General features: G+C 43.6%; 2 protein-coding genes across 2 annotated transcripts in view; both read right to left on the bottom strand.

The window, feature by feature from the left end:
- Positions 1–16153, bottom strand: part of LOC126156918 (esterase FE4-like) — a 101868-nt gene extending 85715 nt beyond the window's left edge. Inside the window, exon 1 of the mRNA XM_049916341.1 lies at positions 16058–16153. Coding sequence (XP_049772298.1) covers positions 16058–16153 — 96 coding nt within the window. The remainder of the gene's footprint in view (positions 1–16057) is intronic.
- Positions 16154–17753: 1600 nt separating this feature from the next.
- The window catches only part of LOC126147115 (esterase FE4-like), a 63009-nt gene continuing 61313 nt past the window's right edge, over positions 17754–19449 (bottom strand). The window contains exon 11 of the mRNA XM_049915669.1: positions 17754–18124. Coding sequence (XP_049771626.1) covers positions 17965–18124 — 160 coding nt within the window. The 3' untranslated portion in view covers positions 17754–17964. The remainder of the gene's footprint in view (positions 18125–19449) is intronic.

Raw genomic sequence — 19449 nt, 5'->3', positions numbered from 1 at the left:
TAGACTTTGGAACTAACCTAGGCCTCCTAATTGCTGAGGACTGCTTCATGTTCCCTACATCTACAGCTACAAGACGCTCCTCTCCACTCAATTCTTAGAGTTGGTCAAATCTATTGCATATACACTCCTAGAAATGGAAAAAAGAACACATTGACACCGGTGTGTCAGACCCACCATACTTGCTCCGGACACTGCGAGAGGGCTGTACAAGCAATGATCACACGCACGGCACAGCGGACACACCAGGAACCGCGGTGTTGGCCGTCGAATGGCGCTAGCTGCGCAGCATTTGTGCACCGCCGCCGTCAGTGTCAGCCAGTTTGCCGTGGCATACGGAGCTCCATCGCAGTCTTTAACACTGGTAGCATGCCGCGACAGCGTGGACGTGAACCGTATGTGCAGTTGACGGACTTTGAGCGAGGGCGTATAGTGGGCATGCGGGAGGCCGGGTGGACGTACCGCCGAATTGCTCAACACGTGGGGCGTGAGGTCTCCACAGTACAGCGATGTTGTCGCCAGTGGTCGGCGGAAGGTGCACGTGCCCGTCGACCTGGGACCGGACCGCAGCGACGCACGGATGCACGCCAAGACCGTAGGATCCTACGCAGTGCCGTAGGGGACCGCACCGCCACTTCCCAGCAAATTAGGGACACTGTTGCTCCTGGGGTATCGGCGAGGACCATTCGCAACCGTCTCCATGAAGCTGGGCTACCGTCCCGCACACCGTTAGGCCGTCTTCCGCTCACGCCCCAACATCGTGCAGCCCGCCTCCAGTGGTGTCGCGACAGGCGTGAATGGAGGGACGAATGGAGACGTGTCGTCTTCAGCGATGAGAGTCGCTTCTGCCTTGGTGCCAATGATGGTCGTATGCGTGTTTGGCGCCGTGCAGGTGAGCGCCACAATCAGGACTGCATACGACCGAGGCACACAGGGCCAACACCCGGCATCATGGTGTGGGGAGCGATCTCCTACACTGGCCGTACACCAATGGTGATCGTCGAGGGGACACTGAATAGTGCACGGTACATCCAAACCGTCACCGAACCCATCGTTCTACCATTCCTAGACCGGCAAGGGAACTTGCTGTTCCAACAGGACAATGCACGTCCGCATGTATCCCGTGCCACCCAACGTGCTCTAGAAGGTGTAAGTCAACTACCCTGGCCAGCAAGATCTCCGGATCTGTCCCCCATTGAGCATGTTTGGGACTGGATGAAGCGTCGTCTCACGCGGTCTGCACGTCCAGCACGAACGCTGGTCCAACTGAGGCGCCAGGTGGAAATGGCATGGCAAGCCGTTCCACAGGACTACATCCAGCATCTCTACGATCGTCTCCATGGGAGAATAGCAGCCTGCATTGCTGCGAAAGGTGGATATACACTGTACTAGTGCCGACATTGTGCATGCTCTGTTGCCTGTGTCTATGTGCCTGTGGTTCTGTCAGTGTGATCATGTGATGTATCTGATCCCAGGAATGTGTCAATAAAGTTTCCCCTTCCTGGGACAATGAATTCACGGTGTTCTTATTTCAATTTCCAGGAGTGTACGCAAAGTATGTCTGAATACCTTCTCCTCCTAGCTGCCTTCTTGCCAACTGCCAGTTCCCATTCCCCACCACCCTTCACCCTCCTCAACCTATCTAGTTCCTCCTTTGCGTGTTGTAGCTGAACGTGAGAGGCACAGACCTTCCGCTTCTGCCCCTCTATCAACGTATTTCTACTACAGATTCTGCAATCTCAGGAGAGGATCTCGCTAGAATGCCCACTGGCTTCCCGATGGCATTCCCCCCAGTGAAAATACTTTGAGCAAATCCCACACTGTAATCCCCTACCTCAGAAACCTTTCCACTCATGAAAAAATTTTACACTTTCTGCAGAAGAACTATACGTCTACGTTACCTAAGTTCAGGTACACCAATAAAACTATTTATAGAAACAATAGCAGACTCGAAATTCTCTGTCTACTAGGAAAACAATTACTTGTGTTAATACTACTATACCACAGCTAATACTAATACCAACAAAACTTCACAAAATTATTAGCTAAAAGCAAAACTTCAAGCAGCCACTGGAACACTAAACGAAGTTAAGACACTGAATGCAAATTTTACTGAAATATTTCACTAGAAAGAATAAGAAACGTCAGCTGAAAACTAAAGTACGAAATTTACTAAACGACGTCAACGAACAGAAAGTTCTAAAAAACACAGCGACCGAACGTTTCCAAAAGTTTATTAAATCGTTATTTCGCCACAAACAGCACGAAACACCACTGAATACCATTAAATTTAATAATTGTATAACACTGCACAAATAACTTTGGCAGTACTTAGATTTATAACCGCTCCAACTGCAACTGCACGCCGCAAAATGTGAACACACCACTCTTTCTACATACCCGCTCTCTCATCTGCATTTAAGGGAACCACACCCTGCCTCTCTAACCCATATTGATTTAGGCAAGTATTTGACCTATTTATGAAAAAACTATTTGATGCACGACCTAAATATTTTTACTGTATGTTACATGATGCTAATAGAGTCAATTGTACTAAATTCTACTTTATCCATTTTATAGTTTTTGAGAAATACTTTTTTAAATTTATTAACAAAAAATATTAAGTTTTTCTGCAGAAAATATTTTTTGTGAACTTCGTAATTGGGGGAATATTAATTAATGTAGTACCAGAGGTGGCTTTTTGTGTTATGCAGACTCTCTGAAAATTTCAAACATTTATCTATGAGAGTTTCTGATATAATGGGGCATATGTACTGAAAATTTGAGTTTGCAGGAAATTGACTTTAAAGAAAAAACTCTTGAAATTTGTTACTTACAGTTACTTAAAACTGTCCTGCTGTCTGCATCAGCCATCCTCATTTTATCGCAATGTTGTTGCCCAGTGATCATATTTTCACTAGGATTAATTCCCAGCTTTTTCAGTATCCAACACTTTCCAAAACCACAATTGAATGTAATAACAGCATCATGAACTCCTAGTTTCATTGTATGCATGCCTACAAATACAGTTTTAGGAAGGCAGATCCAAATTATTATTCATTAAGGTTGTGTGTCTGCCCATGCAGACATTTCCTTAGAAGGTAAGGATGATCCAAGGCTCTGAAAATAGGTTTAATTGCTGTAATAACAGCAGCAGGAAGAGAATGCTGGTGAGAATAAGATTCTCCAGTTGCCTGAGCCCTATTGTATTTGCACCACGAATTTTCCCCTGATTGACGCAATCCATGACATGGCTTATCATCTTGTAGAGGACTTACGGAAGAATATGGCTGGAACATCTCTCTTCATTGCCTCCAGATTTTCTTTATTTCTCCTAATTGCCTGCCCATAGTATACCTGCAAGTTTTCTATTTCAGTTTTAGTTAACTGACCCTGTCCGCTCAACAGTTATCCATGTTCTAATTTTTTCCTCTCATATCAACAGTTAGTTTTCTCAGCCTTGTCCCCAAACGTTTTTGAACATGGCCTACACATTCTATTTTGCTAATAATGGCATCTCCATGTGAGGTATACCAACCAATTCCTCCATTTCACTTGTTGAAAACGGACCCCGAATTTATGATCCACGCATTTTCACCAGTCTGTGTAGGTATAGTTTTATTGGCACCTTGTGTTACCCACAGACCTTTGCCCAGAAAAGTATTACTGTACAACATTCAGCTAACGCCCTCACCATAAATACTATGATAGTTCACTTGATGTTACAAGTAACCCTCACATCAACTATATGATGAGCGACAAAAGTGGCATCTTATCATTAATGGCTATATGGCCTTATGGATGCATAGAACTTACGTAAACTCGTTCCGTTCTGACAAAAAATCACCTTTGAACTATGAGTAATAAACTATTCAGGAAGATGTCCTCTTCTACCCACTATTTGCTATAGGCTCTTAGATGAAATTTAACGAAGAAGGTCAGTATTCCCGAAGGAGTCTTCTATGGCTAATTGTAGAATGGTCTAAATCATGGTTGCCAGGGAACTTATGAATTGTTTTCAATATCATTCGTAAAACGAGTAACCACTACCCAATAATTCCAGGAATTTAACCAAAAAATGTGAAGTACTCAGTATCTCAAACTTTTCGTACTTCGTGACAAATGTAACAGAATCCAAGTGGCATGGAACATTTTATGCCATTTTCAGTTAATTCAGTGGAGCCAACAAGTGAAACAACAGAAAACCATTCTAGGACAAGCAGGAGCATGCATTTCTCTCTTTCTGGTAGCTGAAGCGCGTTTATGCATTCTATAGTTGGATACCATGCTCCGACGTAAATTGTTTTTCGTCACATCGACAAAGTAAACTCGTATGGCATGAATGTCTGGGAGAAAGCCAAGGGCGGCTTGAGCTGCCTGAGTAGGAAAGTCGTTCTCAATCCTTCGCACCTATAGTCTCCTTTCCGTTAACAAATGTGAGGTTTGAGTGTTATTTATCTGTAACTGTTAAACTGCAGGGGACTGTAATAAGTATGCTTGTAATGTGGTGTCAAGTATGTGCTGAATGATGAAGAGAGAAAGGAGAGGATGAAACACAGCGCCAGCACATAGCCTACTCCTCTCGAAAAGCACCGACACACCCGCCGTGCTTAACATCTCCATTCGGCAAACAGATAATCGACAACGGTGTCGCACGCCCTCACTTCATCAGACACAGCGGAAAAGTTGGGAATTTAATCTATAGGAAAACATCGAAACACCAAGAAGGAATTGTGTGACGAAAGTTGGTAGGCATGTTTCTGCATCTGAAAGACGATGTCTATTCAAAAGTGGCGCCAGTCGTATAAGCATGGATCTAGTAGCGACTACGAGGATAGAAGTCAGGTTTGCTTTAAATACACACTGTAACGGTCGTGAGTGTTAGTTACCTTTGAGATTGGACGTGATGAGACGATGTTAGTCAAGAATGCCTTTAAGGCGACAAAGGTGCCATTATGACCACCTCAGTGAGTTTTTTAACGAAGTGATGTAATACTGCTACGAGAAGCTACACGTTCCTTCTGTAATACTGCATAAACACTTGGCCAGAAAGTAGTCACTGTGCATGATTGCTTGCAGCTGTTGTCACGCGAATGCGCAGTCGCAAGAAGACCGAGATGCTTACGGTCACGTGGCACCATTGAGAGGGAGACTATCCCTCTCAGTACTTCCACGAGACCGTCAGTTCGGTGTATGGCTCTGGCGTATTGTAGCGCATTTGAAGAAGCAATGTGAGCAGCAGGTGGCATCACAGTGACACAACGAACTGTTACAAATCGATTACTTCAAGGACAGCTCCGAGCCAGTCGTCCTGTAGCAAGCATTCATCTGAACCAAAACCCCTGCGATTTGAGTTTTTCGCGGTGTCAAGCGAGAGCTCATTAGAGGGCAGGGTGGAGCTCTGTTGCGTTTTCTGATGAAAGCTGGTTCTGCCTCGCTGCCAGTGTTGGCCGTCTGTTGATTAGAAGGAGGCTACTTGAGGCCCTGAACCAACCTGTCTGCATGCTGGACACAGTGGACCTACACCTGGAGTTATGGTCTGGAGTGCGATTTCGTATGACATTGTTATCCCACGCACCCTGACTGCAAAATTGTACGCCTGTCTCGTGATTCAACCTGTTGTGTTGCCATTAAGGAACAGCATTCTAGGGGTATTTTCCAACAGGATAATACTGGCCCACAAGCGCTACAGAGTGCTGACATATTGCCTTGGCATGCTCGATCGCCATATCTCCTCGCCATACGAGCACATATGGGACATCACTGGCGAACAACTTTAGCGTCACCCACAAACAGCATTAACCGTCCCTGTACTACCTGACCAAGTACTACAAGCATACAACACCGTCCCAAAAATTGGCATGGTAGTTGTACAACACAGTGCATGCAAGTCTGCATGCTTGCATTCAGCATTCTGGTGATTACGCCGGTGATTAATGTATCAGAGTTTTAAATGTGCAATGGCTTATCTCTCGCCTACATTAACCTGTGATCTTGCTATGTTAATCATTTAAATATGTATTCACAAAATTTCATTACTGTAGATTAACTATTTTTGGTGTTGCGACTTTTTTCTGTCAGTGTACTTCCGCTTTGAGTCATCAACTTAATCGTACTTGCGAAAATGCTTTTATTAGTTCGCACATTCTAGTGTAAACGATCCAACATAATCAATACAGCGCTTATACAATCCCCAACATGCTTAACCCATACTGCCATCATCCTTAACTACATTTGTGAATGAAAAAGTAATTCTGTCACAACTAAGCCGCAGAACCAGTTTCGATGAAATCTGGTGTGGAGATAGCTTGAACCCTGTGAAATAACATAGGTTACTGTAGAAAGTAAAGAAAAAGAAATCGTCCCCTAAGAGGGTGAAGGAGGGAAAGTAACATCCTTTGTTACATCAGTGAACATAAATCATGTTAAAAAATTATTAAATTTGTTGCACAACATAAACATTGTCTAATAAAGAGCTCCCTCATTAGCATGATGCATAGATGCACGCTGTTATCCATTCCCACCCGTGTGCACTGCTTGGGTATTATGTTGAGTGTGTCGTTGTGTCATGTCTTGGGCAGTTTGGAGGAGGTGGGCTTACCATAAGTAGCAGACACGTGAGGGCAGCTGACGTTGCTGTACACAGTATAGTTTACATACTCACCATCACTCTTCACAGCGAAACTACTGACACACGAACACTGCCACTCTACCACAGTTAACAGCTAGTACGGAATGCGCGCTCTCTTTTTAAAAAGTCTCGCAGTGGATAAAATTTACTCTGCACAGCATTCTATTAATGCATCTGCCATCTCATTTCGCTTTCGGAAATGAAACTCTCATTATTTTCTATTTTTTACCCTCACCAACGATTGCATTTCTGTCTCCCATGAAGATGAAAATATTGTTCCCTTCATGTAATTTACTAGATAAATAAGGTTATCGCAGATATCTTCTATTTCGTGGTCATTCAATCTTTGACTGGCATGTATAGTTGTATGATTGTAATACCTGTTGGATATCTATTACATTTCACCAGCAATGTTTTTCCTGGAAGCATGAATTGAAAAACGCCTTCAGTCACAAATTTTCGTATTTTATTAAATTCTCGATGCATTTCAGATCCTGTGGGTCCATCATCAGGTGTAAATGGTCTTAATACATGATTTATTTTTACTCTTGAATGAGGTGAAATGCATGTTCCTGTCATGAAAAGGTTTGATGTTAGGTTATGAGTTTCGTTAAGTCAAATGTGAAAAAGACGTGCGGAACAGCGGAAAAATAAACAGTGTAAACTTATCACACAATCCATCCTGTTAGTGCATATCATTTGACCCAAGAGGCACATATGCAGGGAATAACTTCATAATTTCAATAACAGGTAAAAGCTTTCAAGCTCAGCCACTTCGAAAAATCTGTTAGTGCTCAACATAAGCTGCAAACGAAACCTGTCATCAGTTTTCTGTTCTTTATTGAGTTTCGACTCCCGCCCAAGGCTTAGTACGCCACTATTCGGCCTACAGAATTTTTAAAACATAAGATGAAGATAATAAACAATAAAAGCAGGCGATAGAAACGGGGACTTAAATCGTAAAATGGCCTAAAATTATGGAATTTAAAACATAAAACAAAGAGTTGGCGATGCTAATAAAATACACAGGAAGCAGACAGGTAAAATAGTAAACAGACAATTTAAAAAACACGGTGACAGTCTGCTTTCTGTTCGCAAGAGATAAAAAAATCACACCCAACGACAGTATGATTTCCGTTCACAACACTTCGGAAAAGACGCACAACACTTAACACTCACTTGAAACTCTGCACTAAAAAGTTGGCACGAAGATGACACACCACAGGCAAGGGTAGATGGGTAGGATCTGGACAGATGAGGAGGGAAAAAGAGGGGAGGAGAGGAAAAACGAAGTGGGGGGGGGGGCATCATCAGTCGTCTAGAAAAACACTGAGCAGCAAAGCCAGTGGTAACACTCTAAACAATTGTGGATATACCTCCACAAAATCAAAAAGAACCATACGCTTGTTCGTATAGACATCGTTCCTTCTCCTACTCAGTATCCTTCTAACGAGCCCTTAGGTTGATGCGACATGATCATCTATTGTACTAAATAATGTGTGCAGAGATAACGATCAGTTGTCTTCGGTAAACATAATTTGAAGAAAAAATGCTCATGACCTCACTTCCAACCAATCAATTCATTTTGATTGTAGATCAGCGCCGAAATCGCAGCTGCACCGAGGAATCCGCATAGTTTTTCGTGAACAGAATGATAAGTAATTTTTACTGGTTGCTACAGCTGCAGTATTTCACGTGATGGTCAACACTGTTAAATCTGGAGTGTAGTAAAGTGGGGAGAGAACCCACCCACCGTTTACGACAAGCCTTTTAGGCTTGAACAGTTTAGTGAGCCTACAAAAAAATGTCGATGGCATTATGAGAATTTAGACCCCATATCTTCTGAATCAGAGTTGCCTGCAGTCGCATGTTCGATCATATTATGAGTAGGCTGTTTACGTTCTTATGTTGGTAACGTCACGTAGCGCTCTATATGAAAATCACTGACTGTGCTGTGTAAAGTGTGTGGCTGGTTAGCATTGTTGGAATAGTCGCTATTGTAGTGTTGGGCAGTTGGATGTGAACAGCGTGTAGCGTTGCGCAGTTGGAGGTGAGCCGCCAGCAGTGGTGGATGTGGGGAGTGAGATGGCGGAGTTTTGAGAGCGGGTGATCTGGACGTGTGACCATCAGCGAGAGTAAATTTGTAGGACTGGATGTCATGAACGGATATATATAACTTTTGAACGCTATTAAGGTAAACACATTGTTTGTTCTCTATCAAAAGCTTTCATTGATTGTTCTCTATCAAAAGCTTTCATTTGTTAACTATGCCTATCAGTAGTTAGTGCCTTCAGTAGTTAGAATCTCGCTGTATTGCAGTAGTTCGAGAAACGAAGATTTTTGTAAGTTAAGTGATTCATGAAAGGTATAGGTTTTAGTTAGTCAGGGCCATTCTTTTGTAGGGATTATTGAAAGTCAGATTGCGTTGCGCTAAAAATATTGTGTGTCAGTTTATTGATGATCAGAATAAGTAAATACAGAAATGTCTCAGTACGTTCAGTTCTGCTCAGCTGTTTGAAAATCAAATAAAGTAAGTGCTTTATCAGCACAGTAATTCATTAATTTTTCTGCGGGGACGTTTCAATATCACTTATTTTTGGTGTATTCTGAGGTGTGTGCTTACCAGCATGCCCTGTGATTATTACACACTATATCTATTTAGCAGCTTCTCAATCTCAGATTGTCCCATTATGTGATTACGTACTTCAAATACCTATCATTTCATCATAACGGTATTAAGAAAGGGTGTATTGGCAGTACATACCCAGAAAGTATTTCCTCTAATGGACAGTAAAATATGTCTTCTTATCCTTACTGTTATACCGACATGTAACAAAACTACACTCCTGGAAATTGAAATAAGAACACCGTGAATTCATTGTCTCAGGAAGGGGAAACTTTATTGACACATTCCTGGGGTCAGATACATCACATGATCACACTGACAGAACCACAGGCACATAGACACAGGCAACAGAGCATGCACAATGTCGGCACTAGTACAGTGTATATCCACCTTTCGCAGCAATGCAGGCTGCTATTCTCCCATGGAGACGATCGTAGAGATGCTGGATGTAGTCCTGTGGAACGGCTTGCCATGCCATTTCCACCTGGCGCCTCAGTTGGACCAGCGTTCGTGCTGGACGTGCAGACCGCGTGAGACGACACTTCATCCAGTCCCAAACATGCTGAATGGGGGACAGATCCGGAGATCTTGCTGGCCAGGGTGGTTGACTTACACCTTCTAGAGCACGTTGGGTGGCATGGGATACATGCGGACGTGCATTGTCCTGTTGGAACATCAAGTTCCCTTGCCGGTCTAGGAATGGTAGAACGATGGGTTCGATGACGGTTTGGATGTACCGTGCACTATTCAGTGTCCCCTCGACGATCACCAGTGGTGTACGGCCAGTGTAGGAGATCGCTCCCCACACCACGATGCCGGGTGTTGGCCCTGTGTGCCTCGGTCGTATGCAGTCCTGATTGTGGCGCTCACCTGCACGGCGCCAAACACGCATACGACCATCATTGGCACCAAGGCAGAAGCGACTCTCATCGCTGAAGACGACACGTCTCCATTCGTCCCTCCATTCACGCCTGTCGCGACACCACTGGAGGCGGGCTGCACGATGTTGGGGCGTGAGCGGAAGACGGCCTAACGGTGTGCGGGACCGTAGCCCAGCTTCATGCAGACGGTTGCGAATGGTCCTCGCCGATACCCCAGGAGCAACAGTGTCCCTAATTTGCTGGGAAGTGGCGGTGCGGTCCCCTACGGCACTGCGTAGGATCCTACGGTCTTGGCGTGCATCCGTGCGTCGCTGCGGTCCGGTCCCAGGTCGACGGGCACGTGCACCTTCCGCCGACCAATGGCGACAACATCGATGTACTGTGGAGACCTCACGCCCCACGTGTTGAGCAATTCGGCGGTACGTCCACCCGGCCTCCCGCATGCCCACTATACGCCCTCGCTCAAAGTCCGTCAACTGCACATACGGTTCACGTCCACGCTGTCGCGGCATGCTACCAGTGTTAAAGACTGCGATGGAGCTCCGTATGCCACGGCAAACTGGCTGACACTGACGGCGGCGGTGCACAAATGCTGCGCAGCTAGCGCCATTCGACGGCCAACACCGCGGTTCTTGGTGTGTCCGCTGTGCCGTGCGTGTGATCAATGCTTGTACAGCCCTCTCGCAGTGTCCGGGGCAAGTATGGTGGGTCTGACACACCGGTGTCAATGTGTTCTTTTTTCCATTTCCAGGAGTGTATTTTATATCCTCATTGGGCTGTTTCTTTATTATCGTTTCACTCTCAGCCCTACAGGCTGACGCAGCTGGCGCGTTGGCGCGTTGGCGCCATCCAGCATTCCATGTTTCAGCCAAGATGATTCTGAATTACAAGGTGCTTATTTCAAAAGCCTGGAACTTTTACTGTTAATTTAGCATGTTTTGCGCTGCTGAGTTTAAAATATCCAAAGGCTTTTGTGGTTTATAAATATAGCTATGCTGAGGTGCTGAGTAGTAAAAAGAAGTACTACAGTTGATAGAGCAGAATAGAGATAGTGGATAAATTATGAGACGGATGGTTACCTGGTTGAATGAGATGGTAGAGTGTGATAACAATGCTTTGGGCTATGACGTTCGGTGTAATGAACTACAGATTTTGATGGAGAACATATGAGTGTTATAATGAAGGACTTCACGCAGTGGTGGGCAGGAAGGAGAAGTGGATGGGAGCACAGATATGGGTAAGGAGGAAAAGAGTGGCTAAACTTTTGAAGCAAAGATACATGTTTATGCTGATTTCATAGTCCGGGATTTGAAAATCTGTTCGTCATTTGAGGAAGATATAGAGTGTGGTAGGTGTTCGTTCAGGGGGGATATATTGTGTCAGAAACGTACAACGAGTGTAAATTTGTGTGGATAAGAGAAGACAGCTTTGGCATCTTGTTTCGTCATGAAATGCTTATGCGTTCAAATACCAACAAGGATTATGGAAACATCGAATATTCGCATTCCTCATTGAAATCCCTTGCATTCGAAATGTGAATGCAAAATGGATTTTAGCAGCGTTCGTCAAAGTCTAGAAATAATAGTGTTTTCCCTTTGTCAACTTTATTCTTGGCATAATTGGCAAGATGGGACATAGTACAGGTCCGATTATAACAACGTTTGACATTTTGCACTATGTACGATCCAGAGAGAGTAAACTGTCTGCGACTGACATTCTATTCACCATACCTGATAAGAAGTAAACGCTACCATCTAGTGCAATATCTCATCACATTTTCACAGTACCTGTCTTTCCAAGCTGTTTACACCAGTGAATTTGAATTTCGATTGATGTTCCAGTTAAAATAGATATGTATTAATCTGTTTCGAAAACAGCTGGATATTTACTACAAAGGAACCAAGCTATGTGCAGTACACCTTTTATCTAACTCACATAAAACGTTAATGACGTACAGTAATTTTTTAGAAAGTCAGGTTTCTTCTAGTGTTTGTCGATGACCCTATTTGATTACGTATGTAACTTTCTGATAATGTACGAGAGGGTAGACCAGCCAGATACTACAATATGCAAACCGGATGGAATAATTTGGTTGTAGCAGTTACACAGAGATGAAAAACTGATGATTTAAAAACGTACGACGCTATGGCCCTCAGTTTTTTAAGCAGTATGACAAAATCCGTACGTCAACATTTTATCTGAGAACTATTTTTATATTTAATAAACTATCCCTCTCTGTAGAGGGCAATAATTCCATTTTATAAAACGCCTCTCTCTGCGATTTTGTGTGAAACGTTCAGCAGTATTCTCCAAGTAACGGTAAACAGATTTTCATATGGCGTTTTATTTTTCCTTTTTCTCTTTTTCTCTTTTACTTTTCCCTTCCTTCTTTGTTGTGTTAAATGTAAGTAACAAAATAAGAAATAAACAAAAAAGCAAAAGTACAATAAAGTTAAAACTTGCATCCTGATGTACATAATATGTTAAAGATATCAGAATGGACTAAAAAAATCTACGAAGATGTGCAGTAACTGTGGTTGACGCCTATCATTCCTATTACCTACCACACAGCTTTGTGCCACGGGTAGCCGCCGTGGTAAGGCGCCTGCAGTTCAACAGCAGAAAAACCTGCAGCAGCCGTTGCGACGTCTGGTGGCGCCTCATTAACCGGATGTAGTTCTGCTATTGCTGGCACTAGCTCGCATCCGCGACCCAGGTGCCATTATCACGATTTCTTGGTATCCTTCCGTCGGGCGGCTTTATAAGACACCGCCCAGCGGCTCGACAATCAGCCGATATCTGAAGTTCACAGCTACGGTTCACAGGGCCAGGAGCTGACCGCGCAAGCGGTCTCCCAAACAGAGTTCCAATTGTCGGAGCTCAGCACACACTAGCCGAAGTCTAAAGACTCGCATACCGTGTCAAATCCGTTGAATCTTCGCGAATGCTTTCAACCACTGACTGCATCCACTTACAGACGTTTTCTGGCTATGTCACCGCGACCGTATTTAGAACCGGCAGCTTACTTAACTCAGTGGCTACATTAGGTTAACGGTGCAACCCGTACATTGAAGAAACTGTCATTGTGTTTGGTGTCATCCGTTATCAGATCAGGATAGCCTTACAGGGTATTACATCGGAAGCTATTTTCTATTATACTTGCTTCAGGTACTGTGTAATAAACTTCTGTTGTTGTTACGGCTATATGGGCATATCTAGTAATTGTAGCAAGTACCTCCCACTAGGGGATTGAACTGTGGAGACGAGGTAATAGTTTGTTTTCTATAACTCTCTCATCCCAACATAGTTTACGAGTGTATACACTTTACTGACGAAATTATTTGTTCTGTGACATCGTTCCTGTGTCTTTGTGTTCAGTTGGGTAGCATTCCTCTCTGTGTTCATGTGTCACCCATGTGGTTACGTTTTGTTCTTCCGTTCCACTTTCAGACGTAGATAAGTGGTTGGTGGCTGTTTCCTTTGGCTTGCTTGCATATATGTGCCTCCTCCTTACTTTCAGCAGCATTTTCGCTAGTTGGTTTCACTATCTGTTGCTTCATAGTTGCTCGCGGTCATGGCATCTTCCATGTTGTGTGCATTACCTGTTATTTACTATTAACTACTAGATAATAGTGCTCGAATTTTCAATTGTGTGTCCACAATTTTAGTCGCACACGTTATGTAGTATGTGTCATCTATTATTTATTTTGCCTTGCCTTGTTTTTGTCTAGGGATAGCGTACATTACTTCACTAGTTATGGTGTTTTGCTTAATGACATGCCTGCGCTATTGACAGTGCCCATTACACTCCTATTGCTTTACTATAAATACTGAGAGATTTTTCGTATGACGGACGACTTGAGGCTCCATATAGAAATTTTGGATTTTAGTAGGCTGCGTGTACATAGATTACCATGTTTTCTGTTCATCATTCTTTGTGTTTTGGAGGCTGCTGTCTATGGCGAAATAATGTCAAGTGAAATAGTTAGTAACTGGTAGCTGTCGATGGTACGACGTTAGCTTACTTTGGGATTATGAATTTGTGTGGACAGTGAGACTGCAATGGATTTCAGACGTAACAAACTAGTTCTTGTTCATTCCGTGACTCATTAGTCTTGCAGGAAGACCCCGGTCGGTCCAGTTATCATTTGCTCATTTGTCGTATCTGATCCAGCGCTGAACCTTGAGGTGTTACTTTCGATTTGCCTCAGCTTACAGTAGGAAGTAATCATGTTTTATATATCGAGATATAAGTTTTTCTGTGATTGCTAGCAGCTTCAATACTTCGCTGGGTGAAAGGAATATTTGACGCATTTGTTTATTTCTTTTCCTCATTTCACAAAGAGGTCACACACTGTTTATATGTATACTCCTTGTTCCATCCTGCATGAGTGTGCATGGGTATGAATGGAAGTCAAATGTAGCGGGAGCATGGACCAAAGGGAACAGATTAAGGGAGTAGCAGTCATTGCCAACATTACAAGAATAACGGCAGGAAGGCCAGAGCAGCAAGCAAAGATAAAACAGGCACGAGGGTAGGTTACAAAGTTGGTGCGGGGGTGAGGTGAGTCTCCCCACCACCGCGTTTGAACAGGAACGTTGGTCGGATTTTGGCGCGTGGAGAGCACTGTGGGGCCAGCCATGAGAAGGACCGGACGCGGGAGCACAGCAGCTCGCAGATTTGGTGAGATAGAAATGAGGTAATATGGCTAAAAATTCACGACAGGGTATGCTCATAGCACGCATTCAACATACCTTCATCGGTACAGGTTACGGTTTTAATTTATTTGCAATAGTTTTCTCCGAAATGTGTTTGTGAAATTTTGCTTTGTGGTAGTGAGCATGCAACAGGAACCATCAGTTCATGTAGCTATTTCCCGAGTTATAAGCTTCACTTTTAGCTCAATGAGTGCAGATTACGTATCAGATGGTAGATCGAGAAATTTCTGTCGCGAAATTTAATTATTTTTTGTACTTCCTTTGTGAGTTCAGTTCCCACTTCATTTTGGCGCCAATAGTACATCATTTTTGCCCAGAATCTTTTCTCTGATAGAGGTTATCTACCTTCAGCAGTGGCCTACCTTAAATTTCTAGTTGTATAATTCATGCATGACGATAAGTGAGTCTTAAAGAATGAATGATGATTTTCTTTTATGTACTTTTTGTGTTATTATGAAATTATGTGTCACATTTTTTTTGTGTCATTATGAAATTATGTGTCATATATGAAACTATTCGTTTAGCGTTTTCGTTCTGTCATTGTCGTACCCATGAGAGGTAACGCTGAAGATTTGTAACTAAAGAAAAATTGTAATGTGTCGGCTTCTGAAGTTTTCATCAAAGTATAAAATAAATCTATTAAATGAGAGTCAGCATTTCAGTTAAGAAATAGTCCCCCAGTCACCTGACATATGAAATGAGTAGGATGTATCTTATTCAGTCCGATATTCTAAAGTTAATGAGAGACAGAAATAATCTGAAATGTGAATTTAGATAGACTACCAGCTGCTATAGGACGGCTTTGAGTTCAACCGTTATCTTAGAGAAACTCGCACCAGTTTCCGTTGCGCGTGTTTCAAAAATAATTAATTTGTTTATCAAGGTAATAAATAAGGGTCACAATATAGACACCATTTCTTATGGGCCTGGTATATTAGCAGCCAGGACGCAAAGTCGGATACAATTCTCTAAGGTAACGCGGGGAGATGGTCACACAGGTTCAACATAAACTAAAAATATATAAAGAACGAGCATACAGCCAACCAGCAGTCTTATAGCAACCTGTCTCTAACGTAGCTTCTACAATGACTGGGGATTCCTCCACACATTTACTCATTTGGTTCAATGTACGGCGGCAGCGCCACATCATGTGTGGAACTTGTCGTCACAGATCCAGCCTCCAGTTCGGCTATTACAACATACCTTCCAGCTTTCCTTCTGGCAGCTCGCTGGTCCCAGTGCTGCCTCGGGCCTGGCATGGACGTCGTCGACTCCACCTTCTACGGAGAATGATGGCATCTTCGATTTGTTGCCCGGCTTACTACAGCAGCTGCCACACTTTCTCCAGGCATTTGCGTTTCCTGTTGATTGCCTTCTGACCTCCTCCAGCAGCTATCATGGATTGCCTCCTTGGCCCAACACCTCCAAAAGCCGTGGCACCTCCAGAGGCCCTGGTACTTGCACAGCCCTGGTGCCTCCACGGGCCCCAGCATTTCCACAGGCCCCAGCATCTACATCGGCCTGGTTATTCGAGAAGCTCTGGCGTCTCCATCGGTCTCAGCGTCTCCTCTGGCTCCATCGCCATCAGAGCCCTCACCACTGGCCCTGGCGCTTCTTCAGGTTCCAGCACCACTGGCCCTCCAACCACTAGCCCCATCCATACCCTCCTCCATCATACACATTCTTCTACTTCTGCTGGCCAGAATGTCTGAATGTCACTCCATCCTCTGTTGGCACAAGTGAGCACACCTTGTCTCCTCTGAACACGTAGCCATTGGTTGAGCCATTCTTTCTACCTGTCGCTGACAATCGACCCACATCCTCAGAGCCCTGCTTTCTCTCCATGCTTGCTTTCTCCTCCAACAGGCTCCTTCGCAGCACACGACGCACCTTCTCCTCGACCCTTCTCTGTCCCGGTCTGACCTATTTCCTGACCCCAGACGTCTCTGGTGGTATTTATCTTTTCGACCTCCAGTACCTACTATTCTTTGTGAGTTCCTGGCTCTTCTTCCCCTCTGACTTCAGATGTACTTACCTGGCGCCAAGTTTTGCCACAATCCTGGTGTCTTCTGGTCAGGCACAAACAGTGACACGTCGCCCTTTTCACGACGACGACCTTACATGCTACTATTTTCCTAGGTTCGCTTCTTGCGGATGGTGTCACCATCTCCACATGGGGATGGGGGTTGCAGTATCCCAGCAGGTGCTTACGTGACAGCCATCGACTACACAGCGAGATGCCTCCGCCACCACCTCTGTAGAGAAGAGGGATGTAGTACCTGTTGCTGACACAATTAGATCCATCCACCAACAACACAGCAGAGTGCTGCAAGTAGACTCTCTGCCACAGTAGCTGAAACTCACCCCCAGCTCATCATGCCTGCAGCAGCCGTTGCAGAATCTGATGGCAACACATACACCGGAAACAGTGCTGTTGTCGCCAGCTGTCCAAACATCGAGTCTTTGAGAGTGCTTTAAATATGTACTACAGCCACATATAGAAGAATCCCAGCTTTCTCAATGATACATAATTCAGAATGGACACCATACTTAACTCAGTGTCGTCATTAGCGTAATGGTGTGGCTCGTACATTCAAGAAGCTGCAATTATGTTTGATTCCGTCTGTTATCAGATCAAGACAATCTTTAGCGCCATTATTACAGAAGCTGTTTTCTGTTGTACTTGCTTAAGGTGCCGTGTAATTAAGTTCTGTAGTTCATTTAGCTATCTGGGCACGTCTATTCATTGTAGCATGCGTTACCCACAACGAGTTTTAGCAAGAGGAATACAATTTTTAAGTTCTCAACACTACCGCATTGCAAATACATAACTACAAGAATTGTCATTATTTTACAAACTCAAATTTATACGACGAATAACTAGTACTAAATGTCCCTATAATGTTGCATGGGAGGTAAATATAGAAAAAAATGCGTAACAATTCATTTGAGTGAAGCAGTTGTGCATTCTGTGAGGGAATTTTGAAGATACACATATTTTCTCATGGATGCAAATCATTGTTGTCATCCATTTCTCTATAGTTCATGTACACCGATAATGCTAAATTGACTGTTTGCTTTCAGGTATTTAATCAGCAGATGAGCCAAACTTATTTTTGTGGCAATAGGCTGTGCCAAAAGTCCATGTATGGGCCAAACAAGTTAGTTCTGCCTTTCAGTGGTGCTGTTATTTCCAGAAAATTCTTCGAGGATTCGTCGTACTCGTTCCACGTCTCTGTGAGGAGTGACGTCTGTTCCGGCGTTGGATTGCTGAAACAATTGTTGTTTCAGTGAGAAAAACGTCATCGCTGAGCACAGACACTAAGATAGCATCGCAAGATATTTGGAAGCAAATAACTATTCCATAATTTAAAAAATGGCAAGAAATTGCAATTATAGAATATCCCTAATAGAGCGTCAGTATACCATCAAGGTGAATACAGATATTATAACTGTGAATTTCAGAAAAAGGAGAAATCTGCATTATGTTTGCTTATATGTGAATCACTACCACCACCTGCACGTTTGAATAAAGATCATTAGCGCAGGTGTCCGGAGTGTCCTGCTCTTATAACTTAATGGACGAAGTTCTGACTTGGGGAAGTAAGGAAATAGCCTGACTCGTATCGAATCTACGTGGTGGATCTGGTACACTAGCCTCTTTGATTGTGATATTGCGACGTTTTCCTCTCTCGTTTAAGTAAATGCCGTGCTGGTTCCCAATCTCTGTCTCTGAGGGCAGGATACAGAAGCAGTTGAAACAGTAAGACACGAAACAACGTTACATGAGTCACAGGCTGATGTTTTCTCACAGAGAGAGAGAGAGTGTGTCCAATGGTGATATCGACGCTGATTGCAAATACTGATGCCACGGAATCAATGTTGAGAGCGTTAAAAACGTCTACAGCAGCGCCGTAAGACTACTACAGCCACAGTAAATACGTATGGTACAGGAAACTACAAGGCATCTTCAACTCTCATCCATTCAGCGGTGGAAGAATTAGTTTTCAACACGCAATCGTATGAACAACTAATAGTGGTTCGGTCCCGAAGATGACAAATGACCGGTGATAAAAGCGCGATAGGGCATGCTGAAAAGTAATGACTTCAAATTTATGTGAAAACAGTGAAACCTTTTAAAATAAAACAAATGTTACTAACAGTTTGCACATTCATTCTTCATACATACATATTTATTTCTCAACATAATCACCCTGCAGACGAACACAATCCTCCCAACGAGAGAACTGTTTGTTGGTACCATCGTTGCAGAATGTCTGTCTTTGTTGAAGGAGCCGCAGCGTCTCCTCTACTTGGACCGCTACATCACTGTCAAAGTGAAGTCTGTAAGTTTTGGAAACAGATGAAATTCGTGTGGGGAGAAGTTGAAACTATATGGATGATGATCGATGACAGGAAAGCCAAGGCGTCGAATTGTTTTAGGTGTTGCAGAGCTCGCATGTGGTCTGTGATTGTCATGCTGAAGGAGAGGATATTTTCCAAACGAACTCTTTAAATTCCAAACTCGATTACAGGACGCTCTTTATCACGTGACGACATAGTTAGGTTCCACACATCCATGTTAGAAGCTACAA

This window comes from Schistocerca cancellata, chromosome 2 (genome assembly GCF_023864275.1).
Source record: "Schistocerca cancellata isolate TAMUIC-IGC-003103 chromosome 2, iqSchCanc2.1, whole genome shotgun sequence".
NCBI lineage: Eukaryota > Metazoa > Arthropoda > Insecta > Orthoptera > Acrididae > Schistocerca > Schistocerca cancellata.
The sequence above is the reverse complement of the archived record's forward strand: the minus strand, read 5'-3'. Positions and strand labels throughout refer to the sequence as shown.